We start from the raw sequence: 17677 nt of genomic DNA on the forward strand, positions 1-17677 counted from the left end.
TGACTGAGGCTATTAGGGAAAGGTGAGGGAGAATGGGATGGAGTGGGGTAATAGGATCAGATCATACAACTAAGGAGTGTACCAGAATGCTAAACACAAGAGGAGGGTAAAACAAGGTTGCACAGGCAGTTCTACTTCTGGAATTCTCAGCTTTTGAATGCAACTGTAACATTTTTTAATCTGAGGGGTAGCTACATTAGTATCTGCAAAAACAACAAGGAGTCCTGTGGCACCTTAAAGACTAACAGATTTATTTGGACACAAGCTTTTATGGGTAAAACCACTTTGTCAAATGCATGGAGTGGAAATCACAGAGATGGGGTATATATGATTTTTATCCACCAAAGCTTATGTTGAATAAATCTGTTTGTCTTTAAATTGTCACAGGACTCCTTGTTCTTTTAATGTAAACTTTTTCAGTGTAATTGACTTAGTATTGTAAATTTCCATGAAACTTCAAAAATACATAATAAAATAAGGTTCCTGCCATGAACAACTTAAATCTAACTCCCGATAATAGAAATGACAGACCATTAGATGGAAATGTGGAAATGGCCACTGGTTCTATGGACATGTGGATGTGATATACCTTCACTTTAGCAAAGCTTTTGATATGGTCTCCTACAATATTTTTGCCAGCAAGTGAATGAAGTATGGATTGGATAAATGGACTGTAAGGTGGATAGAAAGCTGGCGAGATTGTTGGGCCCATTGGGCAGTGATCAATGGCTCGATGTCTGGTTGTTGATGGGTTTCAAGTGGAGTGCCCCAAGGATTGGTTCCAGGGCCAGTTTTGTTCAACATCTTTATTAATGACCTGGATGAGGGGATAGATTGCACCCTCAGCAAGTTTGCAGATGACACTAAACTAGGGGGAGAGGTAGATATGCTGGAAGGCAGGGATAGGGTCCAGATTAACCTAGACAAATTGGAGGATTGGGCCAAAAGAAAACTGATGAGGTTCAAAAAGGACAAGTGCAGAGTTCTGCATGTGGGATTGAAGAATCCCAAGCATTGTTACAGTCTGGAGACTGACTAGCTAAGTAGAAGTTCAGCAGAGGATCTGGGGATTACAACAGATGAGAAGCTGGATATGAGTCAACAATGTGGACTTGTAGCCAAGAAGGCTAATGGCATATTAGGTTGCATTAGGAGGAGCATTGCCAGCAGATCTAGAGAAGCGAGTATTCCCCTTTATTCTGCACTGTTGAGGCCACATCTGGAGTATTGCATCCAGTTCTGGACCCTCCACTACAGAAAAGATGCGGACACACTAGAAATGGTCCTGGGAGGGCAAAATGATTAGGGGTATAGAGTGCAAGACCTAGAGGAGGGGCTGAGGAATTTGGACTTATTTAGTCTGTAAAAGAGAAAAATGAGGGGGGATTTGATAGCAGCCTTCAACTATCTGAAGGGAGGTTCCAAAAAGGATGGAGAGAGGCTGTTGTCAGCAGTGACGGATGGTAGAACAAGGAACAATGGTCTCAAATCACAGTGGGGGAGATCTTGGTTAGATATTAGAAAAAAAAAACTATTTTACTAGGAGGGTGCTAAAGCACTGGAATGGGTTCCTTAGGGAAGTAGTGGAATTTCCATCCTTAGAAGTTTGAGTCCCATCTTGAGAAAGCTCTGCTGGGGTGATTTTAATTAGGGTGGGCCTGATTTGTGCAGGGGCTGGACTTGGTCTCTTCCAGCCCTAGGATTCTATGCTTCTATGACTCTATGAAAATGAAGATTTAGAAGCCAAAAAGTGGATTTTAACAAGGGCACTGAATAAAAAGAGGAAGTTATGCATTTATATATTAGAAGCAAAATGATGTTCCAATCATATGGCCCAAGATTGCAAAATCTGTTAAAATGTGTCAATGAGAGAACTATCATAAGTAAAGTCCACTCCTATGAGTAAAGTGGATGCAAAATTGGTAGCTGCATCTGCAAAAATGATCCATGGACATCTGCATTCACATCTATGGTAGCTGCAAAAAGGAGCCATAGATATTCACATCCAGATCTGAAGATGTGGATACATAGGATATAAAGCAGATATCCGTGGATTTGCAGGGATCTACATGTAAGTAAGACTTTCAAGGATCAGGCCCACAAAGGCTGAAAAAGTGAAAGTAGAAGATATAATAGTTCCCAGCACTGTGTAGTTGCTCAGTAGTTTAAATGGGGACAGTGGTAGGCAGCTCATCAAGAGGCTTTGTGTGATTATTTAAAATGAAGTAATCTGAGAGCCACTGGATTAGGAATGCATTTAAAAAGCCAAATTTTCTTGCTTTTTTCACATATGTACTCCATGGGAATGAATAAGGAAAGCAGGACGTAGTTCATGGTACATTTTCCTCATAAATATAAACTAGCTCTAAACAAATATATACAATAATTCACAGCGTTTTTTTAAGTCTCCCCAAATTAATCAAATCAGTTGTTCAATACATTTTAACAAATGGTGCACCCAACTTTATAGCCTTTGAGAATAATGAGAAAATGAAACCATTTATCTTAAACATATCATGAAATTGTCTGTTTGGCCAGCATTCAAAAATATTTTCTGCTATCAATTTTTTTCTTTAGTCCTTCATCTTCGTTACTTTTAATCAGTATAGTCAATTTTTTCCTTTTGTCAAGTATTTATCTGATTATTCATTTTGTGCCAGGCTGCTTCAATAACTGTAACATTTTTATCATCTGGTAATTGTAAGGGTTCATAGTACTGGAAATAGAATATTTTATTATGGCATTGTAAACAGTCCTAAATTCTGTACATCATATTCTGTAGCATCTAATAAACATTATTCTCTGAAGCTTCCTAATTACTCCCTTCTGGGCAGACATATTTAGAAGACTTCCTTTGCTTCAAGGTCTTTTGCAAAGTCTTCCTTTGTTTGTTAATTCCCAGGTGTTTCAAAGCAGTGATTTATATTTCTACGACTAATAATATTTAGCCCTTACCTTGACATTCTCTTCCAGATGTTAAAGCACTTTTTTTCTCCTACGTGGGGCTACACACTTGAATAAGGCTTGGCAACATAGGGCCTATCCTTAGGCTACATCTAAACTGCAGCGCTTGTCCGGGATACCAGAGGTAGCCCAGAAAAGCAGTGCTGTGTCCAAGAAATGTGCCCGCTTTTTTGAATAAATAAATAAATTATTAATTAAAGTGGATGAGTTCTTTCGCCATCCCTGTAAAACTTGTTTTACAAGGAAGGGGGCTGGCTCAAATGAGCAGGTTTTTCCAAAATTTGGCATCGTGGAGATGCACTAAATTTTGGAAAAGTCTCGTCTTACAGAAAAGCAGACTTATCTTTGTAAAATGTCTAAGAATCAAGATTGGGGTTTACAAGGATTCTGTAAGTGCCTAAATATATTAGACAGGTAACTCCCAGGAATTTTCAGTGGGAGATGGGTGCTTTTGTAAATTCCATTACTTGTCTATCTGCATGTTTAGGTGCCTTTGTAAATCTTATCCTTTTTGAAAATTGGGTCTAGGTGCTTTTTTAAAATGGACCTTTTGTCTTGTCTACACTGGTGAGATTGACTAGTATAACTTTTCAGAATAGGTATTACGGAGTAACTCCCTAGTGTAGACACGATTTTTATGCTCCTGAATAAAATCACTAGTTGAAACTAAATAAAATACAATGTATGTGTGTGGGAAAGGGGGAGTAGAGGGAGTGGAGATATTCTCTTCTGAAGTCACTGATACCTCATGCAAAGGAGTACACATCTCTATAGGTATTGTTATTAGCTATTCAACTACTATATTAGAGTATTATATTCTACTAATTATACTGTAAATTTGGTTTTAATTATGTGTTTTGAACAAACGAGCTTAGAGAATGAACCCTTATGTTTCAGGAGTTCTTGCACTGATGATCAGAGTTCCATGGAGACTATGAATAAATGTCAGGGGGTCACAATCACGCTTACCTTCTAATATTACCAAATGGAAGAGGCCTTGATTAGATACTAGCTAGATGAGATGAACTCCATGGGAGGGGTGGGGAGGGGATCCCAAAGTGGAAAGGCTCATAACCACTGTCTTCATTTATTCCCAGAGATGTGGTCAACATTTTCCATGAGAATCTAACTTGAAACAACTAGGCTACATCTACACTGGCATGATTTTCCAAAAATGCTTTTAACAGAAAAGTTTTCCGTTAAAAGCATTTTCGGAAAAGCACGTCTAGATTGGCAGGATGCTTTTCCGCAAAAGCACTTTTTGCGGAAAAGCGTCCGTGGCCAATCTAGACAGGGTTTTCCACAAAAAAGCCCCAATCGCCATTTTCGTGATCAGGGCTTTTTTGCGGAACACAGTACTGTGCTGTCTACACTGGCCCTTTTGTGCAAAAGTCTTTCGGAAAAAGACTTTTGCCCGAACAGGAGCAGCATAGTATTTCCTTACATGAGATCTTACGAGAGATCATCAGTGCTTTTCTGGATATTCAAGCGGTCAGTGTAGACAGCTGGCAAGTTTTTCCGCAAAAGCAGATGATTTTGCAGAAAAACTTTCCAGTCTAGACACAGCCCTAAAGTTTAGCTTTCAGTTCTGAGTACCTCTGTAGCTTCCGACAGAGATGTAGGTGCTTCTGATTTCTTTAAGATCAATAACAAATCAGTCTTATATTGGACACAGCTAAGCTACCCAAATGTAGGGGCACAATGTTAATTAGCACTCATTGGTGTAATTCATTAGAAATGTCACCCACCAATTTATTTCACTACACTAGTAAGCATGTAAGAAAATAATCTGCATGCAAATTACAACACTATCATGGGTGTCCGGTATCCTAGGGGGAGAAGGCATTGCCTTCCCAAATTGCCAGCCATGGCCCCACCCACAATCCACCCCAGAACACCTATTATAGGAGTACTAAGGAGAAATGTTGCTGCCCTGGAGTGCCTGCCCTCCCCATGCTCCTGTGCTGGGGAGGCTTGGATCATGCGCCTCCCTGGTGCTCCAAGGCTGGGAAGTTGGGGTGTGTGTGCACACACTCAACCCCTCCACTCCCCATGGTGGGAGGAGAAGGGCCTCAGCAGAAAGGGGCAGGGCTGTAGGTGGGGCTGGGAACTTAACTCTCCCAGTCCTACCTTCACTGACCACCCATGAACACTATGCAAAATTCATTGTCTGATTTTTCCCCTTCAATTTTATTTCTTTAGCACTGGAAAAAATGAATTGTAATTTGAAGAGAGAATTGTTAAGTTATGAGTCAAAATAGAATTTCTGCTACAAAAGTGCCAAAAAATGGAGAGGGGAATCTGAAAATGAATATAAGAGGCAAACGGTGTTAAATCTTTTACAGGTTTTACACTTTTTTTCTACCACATAAATAGATTTTTCCCACAAGTGATCTTCTAAAAATTGCTTGTAGAAAAAGATCTCTAATTAGGTTATTCCTCTGCTTCCTATGATTGCCAGTTCCAGTACCTAATTTCTTTACATTAAAAATAGAATAGCACTGCATCTTTTTTCTTTGCACTTTCAGCTGCTATAAATTAAATACACAGGATATGGAAAGGAATTATGCTTTCCATGGTCTGAGAGGTAACTGAATGTTCAAAGGAGCCCTTTTTGTCCCATGTATTGTAAATAGTTGTTAGGACACACTTTAGAAATTGTAGTTAATTGGCATAGCAAAAAAATAGTTCAGCAGGTGGCAGTGCTACATGTATATAGACCCCAACATCTTTGAAATACACTGATGGGACATGCTTTAATATTCATTCAGTATTCTCCTGCTCAGCCTTACTTGTCCAATGTGGACTACAATGTAGGCAGAAAGAGAATTTATTTTCTCAGGCAAGTTCTAACACAATTTGTGATGCATTAAAGCAATGATCCTTCAATGTGCTGCCCATGATAGTGGTTCCACTAGAATAACCACTGCGCAGCACGAAGTGAAGCTTTTGCAGTGCATTTCACTGATAGCAAAGTAACAATGAGCAGTGATGTCTACTTTACATGCTTTATTAGTAATTCATATGTTCTTGCTATATAGCCTTTTTTACGGTTTTCAAATAACTATTAATGTGAGTTTAATCACCCTGGCAAGCAAACTTGTATATTCGCCTCCTCAGGATAATTCCCTCTACTCGCCAGTGCCCTCCTTTGTGTCCATCTTCAAAGCTTCACACTCAGGCTTCAATCCTTCTAAGAAAACAAGGACCAGATAGTATTCTTTTTGAACAGACTGTCAGTGCCACTCTGTTCAGCCAGAGGTGTACCTATTGATTGATGAGTAGTCTCCCCTCCTTCCGGAGGCTGTGGATGCTGCTTCCAATTTCTATATGTGCCGTTCCTAATGTAGTCATGTATTTATAGGATGTCGGTGTTCCCAGATGCATTTAATCAATCCCTTGCTCTGCTCCTCTTCCCTGTTGGATACATTCGCATGGTTTGTACATTCAACGTTTCAAGGGGAGCATTCCATAGCCTAAATCTCTGTTATGTAATGTGTCCTTGAAGTCAGCCTAAATTTCCTCTTTTTTTCTTAGTATCACCCCACTGATGCTAGTTTTACCCTTTGTACAGTACAGGCATTCCCCGAGTTACGCGGATCCGACTTATGTCGGATCCGCAGTTACGAACGGGGATTTTCTCTCCCCGGAGGACTGGAGCGGCGGGACGCCTGGTCCCGCTGCCCGCCTCCTCCGGGGCGAGAAAAGCTGCTCCCCGTCTCCCTGGTCTGCTGGGGGAGCCAGCAGATCAGGGAGACGAGGAGCAAAGCCGTGGAGGACCCGGGCCGGACCTGCGGTGCTTCCAGCTGATCTGGAAGCACCGCGGGTCTGGCCCGGGTCCTCCGCCGCTTTGCTCAGTGTCTCCCTGGTCTGCTGATGTGGAAGTGCTGCGGGTTCGGCCCGGGTCCTCCGCCGCTTTGCTCAGCGTCTCCCTGGTCTGCAGACCAGGGAGACGCTGAGCAAAGCGGTGGAGGACCCAGGCCAGACCGCAGCGCTGACCTGGAAGCGCCGCGGTCCAGCCCGGGTCCTCCACAGCTTTGCTCCACGTCTCTCTGGTCTTCTGGGGGAGGGGGGTCGCAGATAGTGCCCCCCCAGCAGACCAGGGAGACGTGGAGCAAAGCCTGGGGCCTGTGGTAGAGCAGGTGGGGCGCTGCCGGTTGGTCCCGCAGCACCGCTCCTTGGTGCTACTGGACCAACCCGGCAGCACCCGAGCTGCTTTGCCCCAGGAGTCCTGATTCAGCCGCTGCTGATCAGTTTCAGCAGCGGCTGAATCAGGACGCCTGGGGCAGAGCAGCTGGGGTGCTGCTGGGTTGGTCCAGTAGCGCCGAGGAGCGGCCGCGCTACTGGACCAACCCAGCAGCACCCGAGCTGCTCTGCCCCAGTCGTCCCCAAGTCAGCCGCTGCTGAAACTGACCAGCGGCTGACTACAGGAAGCCCGAGGCAGAGCTGCTCTGCCCCGGGCTTCCTGGAATCAGCTGCTGATCAGTTTCAGCAGCAGCTGACTTGGGGACGCCTGGGGTTCTTAAGTTGAATCTGTATGTAAGTTGGAACTGGCGTCCAGATTCAGCCGCTGTTGAAACTGATCAGTTTCAGCAGTGGCTGAATCTGGATGCCAGTTCCGACTTACATACAGATTCAACTTAAGAACAAACCTACAGTCCCTATCTTGTACGTAACCCGGGGACTGCCTGTACTTACATTCTTTCTCCTCCTGTTAGCATTTCTTTGGGTTGTTTCACTTTTAAATACTTAAAATATTTTGTCATGGTATATGTTAATCTACAAAAATAGTTACATGTGGTACGTGAGACAGAGTTTGTTTTGTGGTGGTGGTGAGGAATCCCCACAGAAGGGATGAAGGTCAAAAATACCGTATTCTTTTTATCTTCCATAATAGTCAAAATTGACGAGTCTGAGCCAATACCTTCTGGCTTATACCTTTCCCAACATGGAGTCAGTCTCGAATCTTCTGTTTCTTTGCCTTTCTGTGTGGTCATGTGCAAGAGTTTGACTGGAATTAGAGAATATCTATCATTGCTTAAGCAAGTTGCTAGTGTAATGAAACTGTATGATGTAATGCTTATAGTCATATGGGAAAGTTCAGTTACTAGAGGTTGGTGTTGTTCATTCGTATCCCTCTTTGTCATACTGGCAGGTCCTAGCTAATACTGACATCAAACTGTTCTTTTGAAGACATTCCTTTGCTTGGCCATTTGCCAGTGACCTTTGTTCTCCTCGCTGCATCAGAGAAATAGCAGCAACACCGCATTCCTCTGTACCACTCTCTGAGCTCTTTGGCTGATGTTCCAGAACCCACAGGGTTTGAAGGATTAAGGCCCTTAATAGTGGATATAACCAAATTTCACTTTTATGATTTTCCCTTTTTTTGTTATGTTTCACACAGAGCTTTGTTCCAGTCTAGTAGCCTATGCAATGAGCTGAAGACTGGGACTGAAACTGCTGAAATAGAGAGCAAGGAGAATGAAAATGTGTGGAAAAATTGTAATGACAAATGCATGCTATAGTCAATTTAAATTCCTATCCAACATGCATATGAATTACAGGCAGGGCTAGATTCTCTGGTGATGGAGGGTATGGCAGATACATACTCATTTAAATATTGAAGGCTCTTAGAAACTATGACCCCTGCACTAGGGGGCAGGTCATTTTGCCTATGGGTATGTTTGAGGCTGGAAGCCTCAGTGAATGAGAGCCAGAGCTAGAGAACCCCACAGTACTCTAGGCCTTGATTTCACCTTCTGTTAGTTAATGGTTGCTCCATTGATATCAATGGGAGGTGAATCAGGGCTTTGGAAAATAAATGAAGTGGAGCTGGTTGGAAATTTTCTAAAAAAAATGGATTCATCAGAAAATGCTGATTTTCAAACTTGAAATGTTTTACAGAACCATTTTAGGTCCTATGAACTGTTAAAGCAGTGGCAGTCTTCCATTAGACTCCTACCTGGTTTCCTATTGAACTTCTCAGAAGCCCTTGTTTCCATGGTTCACATCTCCAGGACCATCCTTGGACTTTCAGTCTCCCTGCTATGGATCCAGAGCCTGCAAATTCTGGAGACTCTTAAGACTTTCAGGCTAACTACCATGGAAATGAAATCCCCACATTTAACCAAGCTTCAACTTCTGGCTCTGGAGTAGTGACCTTGGAAGCTGAAGCCAGGGCACTTAGGACCTCCAAGCACCATTCTGAAGAACTAAGAACACCAGCGTTTCCAGAGTACTCTGGCCACACAGCAATTTTCATGGTGGGTAGAGCTGTAGTTCTTGGCAGTCTTAACTTGCAACCATCGCTACACAGGGCTGTTCAGTCATGTCAATTTTACCTACCAGCTGCTGGTTTTGGGGGGACAATTTTAGTTTGGAAACAGCATGTGTCAATGGGCCCGAAACAAACATTTTTCAGAACCTCCTGTTCATGGGAAATAAAATTTCAAAAGTTTGGAATTCCCATAATTCAAATGTCATTTTAGTGAGCTAAATGTGAAAATAGCTGTATTGCCAAGAAGGGATCAAAATCAAGGCTCAAACTTTAAACAATCATGTGCTAATTAAAAAAAATTCCAAACTTTGTGTTCTATTTAGCTTCTGGTATCTGAGTGTTTAGGGTGCTCTTGGGTCATGTTTTCAAGGTGTTCTCCACAGCCATATGGGCTTGAAACTTTAATGAAATCTGAGTATCTTGTATGGTTATATAACACATGGGGCTGTGCCTATGACAAGTAGTAAGACACATGGTATTATTGCAAATGTTGGCAACCCAGAAGAAACTAACAGAGTATACGAACAACTTTAACTAAACAAGGACTGACTATAAACTTCAACGGAGTAACAAACTGCATGTAACAAAGCGGTAAAGAAGTGAAAATGTTTGAAATAACTACAGATGAAATCTAGTAAATGTACGTTTCTTAGAAAATTACAAGGAAAAAATCATATAATGCTATATAGATGGCAGAATGGCAAGAAGGAAACATTATTAAATCTATAGAGAGATTTAGAAAAGCCCAGCACCACCATTACTACTGTAGGCCACTATGTTTTGAAAAAGGATTCCCCAAAATGCTGTAAGAAACTATTATGAGACAGCTTGAAATGCAGAATCAGCCACTGCCACTCAATGATTAGAATAAACTGAGTTATTCACAAGACTTTGGCAAATGCTCCATGTCTAGCAATCTGTCAGGAAAATACCCACCATCTCAAAAACACTGGTTTTCTTTATTTTATTTGGCACTTCTGCCTGCCTTCAGATGCTGATTTTGGAGAGAAGAGAGCCCTCACCTCCAAACACATATACCTTTATATGCCCTCACAGACAAATTAACAAATGTTCAAATTTTTATTGTTCCATTTTTCTTTTTTATATTTCTTCTTTCGCAGACATGAGTACTGCTTCTTTAACATGGGGAGAAAATGGTGAAAATGGGAACTGTACTAACACAGATACACAGGAGACAAAGGTTGCATCTACACTGCAGCACTATTCCATGTGTTTTGAGTATGCCCATTATTTCAAAATATAATGGGCTCTCTATTCCGAAGTTCTTGTAAACGTCATTCCACAAGAGGTAAGGGCCATTTCAGAATAGCGATTTATTTCGAAATAAGTGCTGGGTAGACAGTGCCAAATTTCAAAATAAGCTACTTCGAACTTGACTCAAAATAAGCTACGCAATTTGCATAGCTCAAATTGCACAGCTTATTTCAAGCCACAGGTGTAGACCCACCCAAAGGAAGCAGTTTCAATACAAGCATGTTCTTTTTCTTTTAGAGAATGTTTTCCTCCTTCTCCCCCCAGGGCCAAACCTCTCTGGCTTTGAATGACTCCCTCAAAGTGAGGAATACTCTCAAATCACATTATCTGCAGAAGTGGTTGTGGGGGGCTCAGCACCTCTTGTAATCATACTCCAGATGACACTAAGTGGTATGTTAGGTGCAATTTGTCTGCCATACATTAATAGAGATCTCTAATCACTGTAGTGCTTGATGATATCTAGGTTTCTTTTAAAACAGGCTTCTTTTATCTGTATCTATATCCAATTTTATCTTTCTGGATCATCTGTACATTCAGTTTGTATGCAGATCATAATGTATGTAATATTCTGTCTAACTGGAGACAGACTGTAGGGAGATTATGGATGGGAAGCAAGGGATCGTCACTGCATATACCAATTTGTAGTTGCTAGCACTGCACCACTGGAGGAGCCCCCCAACCTCCCTACATTCTGGCCCCCCTTATCTGTCCTATGTCCCAAGGGTGCCAGGTCCATGTTGGTTGAGGGTGGAGCTCGAACTCTTGACCTCTGGCTCTGGAGGTATTGCACTTTGTAATACACCCTGTAAAATGTTCTTCACATTAAACTAACATTATGAGTACTTTTAATTACACAAATTTCAATACTGTTGACATCAGGTTAGATTCTAAATTGGCATAAATCCTTATCTCTGCCCTTCCTTTTTTACACTAGCAAGAAGTTTGTAAATGTAAATATTCCTAAATAACTATCCAATTAATTGTATTCAGAATTAGCGGGAGAAGCCTGATTATCTGAAGTGTTATCTCTGTTTTATTTTTATTTACTGTTTTATTTTTATTTAAAATGACAGGGATACAAATGAGCTTTCTCTGTTAAATCCTGAGTACTGTTTTACCTGCCTTAAAATGGGAACCATCAATACTCTGTTAAACCATTTAAAGTTGATCTAGTTTTATTATAAATGGAGTCCCTGCGTATTGTTTCAAAAATGTACTTTGTAAATTCCCACAGCAATAGTGCCTCATGAAACAAAATCAATATTTCAGCATGACCTAGTAGCTACAACAAACAATGAGGAATAATCATTTCTTTCCTCCACTGGTTAAAAGTAATTAGTGTCAATACACTATTAGGGTTCCAACTTTCTCTAGACTCCAGCTCTACATCACTTACTCATCAGACTCATCTTCCAAATATTGTTGGGTGTGGTTGAGTCTAATAACTTCATGAAGAATTGCTGGCTGATGTGGAATCCTGAAATATTGATGTGATGATGGTTGGGAGAGGAGAGCACTTTGAAGTGCTACATTCATAACATTTACACTAAGTGCTAACAGTTCACATAACAGTATTCACCTCTGCCATGTCTATACTTGGCAAATAGACCATTTTTCATAGTACATAATCCTAGAATACTAGCACTCAAAGGAATTTAGAGAGATCATCAAGTCCAGTCCCTTGCACTCACGGCAGGACCAAGCACAATCTAGACAATCCCTGCCAGGTGCTCTTATAAATAATCTTTAATGATGGAGATTCCACAACATCCCTAGGCAAATTATTTCAGTTTAATTTTTCTTCCTCCTCCTTGTAACACCCTTCTAGGTACTTGAAAGCTGTTGTCATGTCCCCTCTCAATTTCCTTTCTTTTAATCTTCCCTCATAGGTCATGTGTTCTAGACCTTTAATAATTTTTGTTGCTCTTCTTTGGACCTTCTCCAGTTTGTCCACAATGTAGTGCCCAGAACTGGAAACATTACTCCAGGTGAGGTCTAATCAACTCAGAGCAGAAGAATTACTTCTCATGTCTTGTTTAGAACTCTTCTATTATACATTCCAGAATGGTGGTTGGTTGTTTTGAAACAGTGTCACACTAGTGACTCATACTTAGTTTGTGGTCCAGTGTGCACACGCATGACAACACAATATGCCAACATTTTTATGGCTGACCTTGAACAACGTTTCCTCAGCTCTTGCCCCCTAAAATCCCTACTTTATCTACGCTACATCGATGACATCATCATATGGACACATGGTAAAGAGTCTCTTGGAGAATTCCACCAGGATTTCAACAACTTCAAATCCCACTATCAACCTCAGCCTGGACCAGTCCCCAAGGGAAATCCACTTCCTGGACACTACAGTAAAGTGAAATAATGGATAACTTTCAACCACCCACAGACCGCTACACTTACCTTCATGCTTCCAGCTCCCATCCAGACACATTTTTCAGTTGACTGTATATAGCCAAGCCCTATGATACAACTGGATTTGCTCTGACCCCACAGAGTCAATCACCTACAGGATCTTTACAGAGCATTCATAAAACTGCGATACCCAGCTGGGGAAGTGAAAAAAAAAAACTGACAGAGCCAAAAAAGTACCCAGACATGAACTACTTCAAGACAGACCCAAAAGAGAAAATAACAGAACTCCTCTTGTTGTTACTTACAGTCTACAACTCAGACCTCTCCAACGCATCTATACTATCTACAACCCATCCTGGAAAATGACCCCTCACTCTCAGAGGCCTTGGGAGAAGAACCTATTCTTGCTTACAGACAACCCCCTAACCTGAAATGTATTCTTTATGATAATCATGCCACATAACCACAACATAAGCCTCCAGGAACCTGGCCCTGCATCTAGAAAAGATGCCAACTCTGTCCACATATCTACACTGACGCATTCATCACTGGAGCAAACAACACAAACCACAAAATCAAAGGATCATTTGACTGCTCATCTAGTAATTTGATCTACGCTATCAAATGCCAACAGTGCCCCTCTACTATATATATTGGTCAGACTGGACATTCTCTATGGGAAAGAATCAATGGACACAAATCAAATATATATAAAGAAAATACTCAGAAGCCAGTGGCAGAACATTTCTGTTTACCTAACCATAATCTCACAGATCTGAAGGTGGCAGTCTTGTCACAGGCCAGCTCCTCAAGCCAAATACACAGGGAAAGCTTGGAATTATAATACATATGCAAATTCAATTCAATTACTAATGGACTTAATCAAGATATGAGGTGGTAGACCCTTTATCACTGAAGGTGCTAACAGCTTTCTGAATGGCATCCTTCCTGCCTTACCAATCTATCCACTGACTTTGATCTTTATCTACTCAGCTTTAGCACCCTTTCTACTGATACTTTATGTATAGAGGTAGGGGGATGGGTGACAGTGCATCTTTCTCTACACTCTCCTCCCCCCCCCCCCCCTTCTATTTATTTCGAGTTTTCTTATCCCCTAGTCATAACTCTGGTCATCTGAAGAAGTGGGCTGTGCCCACTAAAGCTCATGATACTATCTACATGTTTTGTTAGTCTATAAAGTGCTACCAGACCATTGGCTTGCTGTTTTTTTCTGTAAAAGACTAATTCGGCTACCCCCTGAAGCTCCTGGAATGTGTTGTGCAGCATTCCAGTGGCAATTTAAAGGACCAGGGTCTCAGGAAACAAAGGGTAGGAATAAATGGTACATTTTCAGATTGGAGAGGGGTAACTAGTGGTGTCCCCCAAGGGTCAGTCCTGGGACCAATCCTTTTCAACTTATTCATAAATGATCTGGAGAAAGGGGTAAGCAGTGAGGTGGTAAAGTTTTCAGAGGATATCAAACTGTTTAGGATAGTCAAGACAGAAGCAGACTGTGAGGGACTCCAAGAAGCTCTCACCAGACTGAGTGACTGGGCAACAAAATGGCAAATGAAATTTAATGTGGATAAGTGTAAAGTAACGCACATCGGGAAAAGTAACCCCAACTATATGTACAGTATCAGGCTACGACAAATCAGGAAAGAGATCTTGGAGTTATCATGGACAGTTCTCTGAAAACTTCCACACAGTGTGCAGTGGTGGTCAAAAAGGAAAATAGGATGCTAGGAATTATTAAGAAAGGGATAGAAAATAAGACCCAGAATATCTTACTGCCCCTGTGTAAAACTATGGTACGCCCACATCTTGAATACTGTGTACAGATGTGGTCTCCTCGCCTCAAAAAAGATATTGGAAAGGGTTCAGAAAAGGGCAACTAAAATGATTAGGGGTTTGGAACGGGTCCCATATGAGGAGAGGTTAAAGAGACTGGGACTTTTCAGTTTAGAAAAGAGGAGACTGAGGGGGGATATGATAGAGGTATATAAAATCATGAGTGGTGTGGAGAGGGCCGATAAAGAAAAGTTATTTATTAGTTCCTTAAATAGAAGAAGTAGAGGTCACCAAATGAAATTAATGTGTAGCAGGTTTAAAACTAATAAAAGAAAGTTCTTCTTCACACAGCATGTAGTCAACCTGTGGAACTCCTTGCCAGAGGAGGCTGTGAAGGCTAGGACTATAACAGAGTTTAAAGAGAAGCTAGATAATTTCATGGAGGTTAGGTCCATAAAAAGCTATTAGCCAGGGGATAAAATGGTGTCTTTGGCCTCTGTTTGTCAGAGGCTAGGGAGGGATGGCAGGAGACAAATCACTTGATCATTGTCTTCGGTCCACCCTCTCTGGGGCACCTGGTGTTGGCCGCTGTCGGCAGACAGGCTACTGGGCTAGATGGACCTTTGGTCTGACCCAGTACGGCCATTCTTATGTCCTTATGTTATGGTCATTGCCGCTCCTACAGTAGCAGTGGCAGCTAGGGTTACCATATTAGAACTTTCAAAAAAGTGTTTGAGAGGAAGTGTATTTGTATCAGTATCTACTAACTCACGTTGTATTAATGTATTATACTGTACAGATACATTACCTCTCAGGTGCGTCCTTTGTTTTGAAAGTTCAAATATGGTAACCCTAATGGCATCAGCTTGCCCTTTTGAATTGCCAGGCCCCAGGGCAATTGCCATCTTTGCCCTTCCCTTTCAGCAGGGCTAATGTCCTATAGATCCTTGATTGCGTCCTTGTTCCTACATGAGTCCCTGGGGCATACCAGGAAGTGTCCAGGCAATAATATGGCTCCCTAGTTGGTTGCCATGATCACTCTGCTTCTTTGTTCTTTAACTCCCAGCTGTGACCTCAGCTCAGATGTAGATTTTGATTCCCAATTGCTCTGGCAACCTAAACACGGATGCAGATACCTGATGTTGCGCCTCAGCCTGACTTCTGAGTGTAAAAACTTAAAAAACAACAAATAGACTAGTAGCACCTTAAAGATTAACAAAACATGTAGATGGTATCATGGGTTTTCGTGCTTCTTCAGATGAAAGGAGTATTAGAAGACTAGATTCAAGAATAAACAAGGAAGGGGTAGGGCGAGAAAAATAAAGAGGGAAAAAGAGACAAAAATAAAAAGAGAGACAGTGATGGTTCAAATAGTTACAACAGGCTGATAAGAACAGTTAGCACCTCAATTGTTTGGTTGGTAGATTAAGTCATAGGACGTGGAAGGTAATGTGCAAGCCAGACAATGTCCCTGTTCATACCATTTGTATAAGAATTAAACTTGTAAATGAGGTTAAGTTCCAATCCTTCCCTGTGTATTTGGCTTGTGGAAGTGGCCTGAAACAAAACGGTGACTTGGAGATCCATTCATGAGTGTCCAGGTAGATTAAAGTGTTCTCCAACAGGTTTTGGTGTATTGCATTTTTGGGTATCTGATTTGTGTCCATTAATTCCTTCCTGTAGAGACTGTCCAGTTTGGCCAGTATACATGGCAGTGGGGCATCGTTGGCATTCGATGGACTAGATCGATTGTGAATGTGCAGTTAAATGAGCCTCTGATTTGGTGGTTGATATGGTTGGGTTCAGTGATGAAATTGCTTGTGTAAATGTGTGGGCAGAGTTGGCACTGGGGCTGATTGTAGGGGTGGGTTCCTGGATGATTATGAAGGTGTGTTGAATGGTTATTGGAAATAATTTGTTTGAGGTTAGAGGGTTGTCTGTAAGCGAGGATTGGCCTTCCCCCCAAGGCCTCTGAAAGTGAGGGGTCATTTTCCAGGATAGGTTGTAAATTGTTGATAATGCGTTGGAGGGGTTTAAGTTGTGGACTGTAGGTGATGACAAGTGGAATTCTGTTGTTTTCTCTTCTGGGCCTGTTTTGAAGTAGTTCATGTCTGGGTACTTTTTTGACTCTATCAATCTGTTTTTTTTTCACTTCTCCAGGTGGGTATTTCAGTTTTAAGAATGCTCTATATAGATCCTGTAGGTATTAATCTCTGTCTGTGGGATTGGAGCAAATCGGGTTGTATCATAGGGCTTGGATGTACAGATTGAGTAATGTGTCTGGGATGGAAGCTAGAGGCATGAAGGTAAGTTTAGCGGTTGGTAGGTTTTCAGTATAGGGTGGTAGAAATTTGTTCATCATTTAATTGTACTATACATCAGCTTGGGCCTCAAATTGATTCACGACCCTGGTACTGGATCTGATCCCTGATATCAGTTCTGGAATCCAAGCTTGCCATTACTCTTGCATGCCTTCTCCCAGGCTCCTGCCCTTCAAAAATATCAGCATAAACCAATATATTTTAAAAGATCTAGGGTCTAGTCCTCACAGACTGGAAGGAAAGAGATCCATATGCTCACACATTCTATTTTGTGAGACGCCTCTGTGCTTGGATTTAAGAAGAACCTCAATAGACTAACATAAATAAATATGAAATATTTTTGGCAACAAAAAGATATTGAAACAGGGATTCTGTCACCACTTTTAATATGTACAGAATGGTTATTTTAAAAGTTAATAATTATTTTAAAAGGACGTTAAATAGCTCGCTGAAAGGGCCAAGCAATATGATTGTTTTTGTTGCTATTTGTGTCAGATTAGTAAAGAAAAACAAATAAGAGGAGACTGGGTAGCTCAGGGACTTGTTATATTAAACACAGAAATCTTTCATTGGTCACTGAGTGTGAATGTGACTTAGAATTGACCAGAAGTTACCATTTAACGGTCTACGTGAAAAAAAACCCTGGTATTCTTACTTCAGGTCTTTGTGAACAGTCCTG

The 17677-nt window shown here is 41.4% G+C and overlaps 1 protein-coding gene across 5 annotated transcripts in view; it reads left to right on the top strand.

Moving 5' to 3' along the window:
* Nucleotides 1-17677, top strand: part of LOC149524143 (uncharacterized) — a 148395-nt gene that overhangs the window by 46896 nt on the left and 83822 nt on the right. For 3 of the 5 annotated variants that reach the window (XR_016349791.1, XR_016349789.1, XM_089779116.1), the window contains one exon: nucleotides 8869-10126. The exons of the other annotated variants lie outside the window; for them this stretch is intronic. Coding sequence is in view for 1 of the 3 variants with exons in the window: in XM_089779116.1 (XP_089635242.1) it covers nucleotides 8869-9120 (252 nt within the window). In the remaining 2 variants the exon portion in view is untranslated. Of the gene's footprint in view, nucleotides 1-8868; nucleotides 10127-17677 lie in introns of those variants that run through there. 5 annotated transcript variants of the gene reach the window in all.

Source organism: Pelodiscus sinensis, chromosome 6 (genome assembly GCF_052426305.1).
Source record: "Pelodiscus sinensis isolate ZL-2025 chromosome 6, ASM5242630v1, whole genome shotgun sequence".
Taxonomy (NCBI): domain Eukaryota; kingdom Metazoa; phylum Chordata; order Testudines; family Trionychidae; genus Pelodiscus; species Pelodiscus sinensis.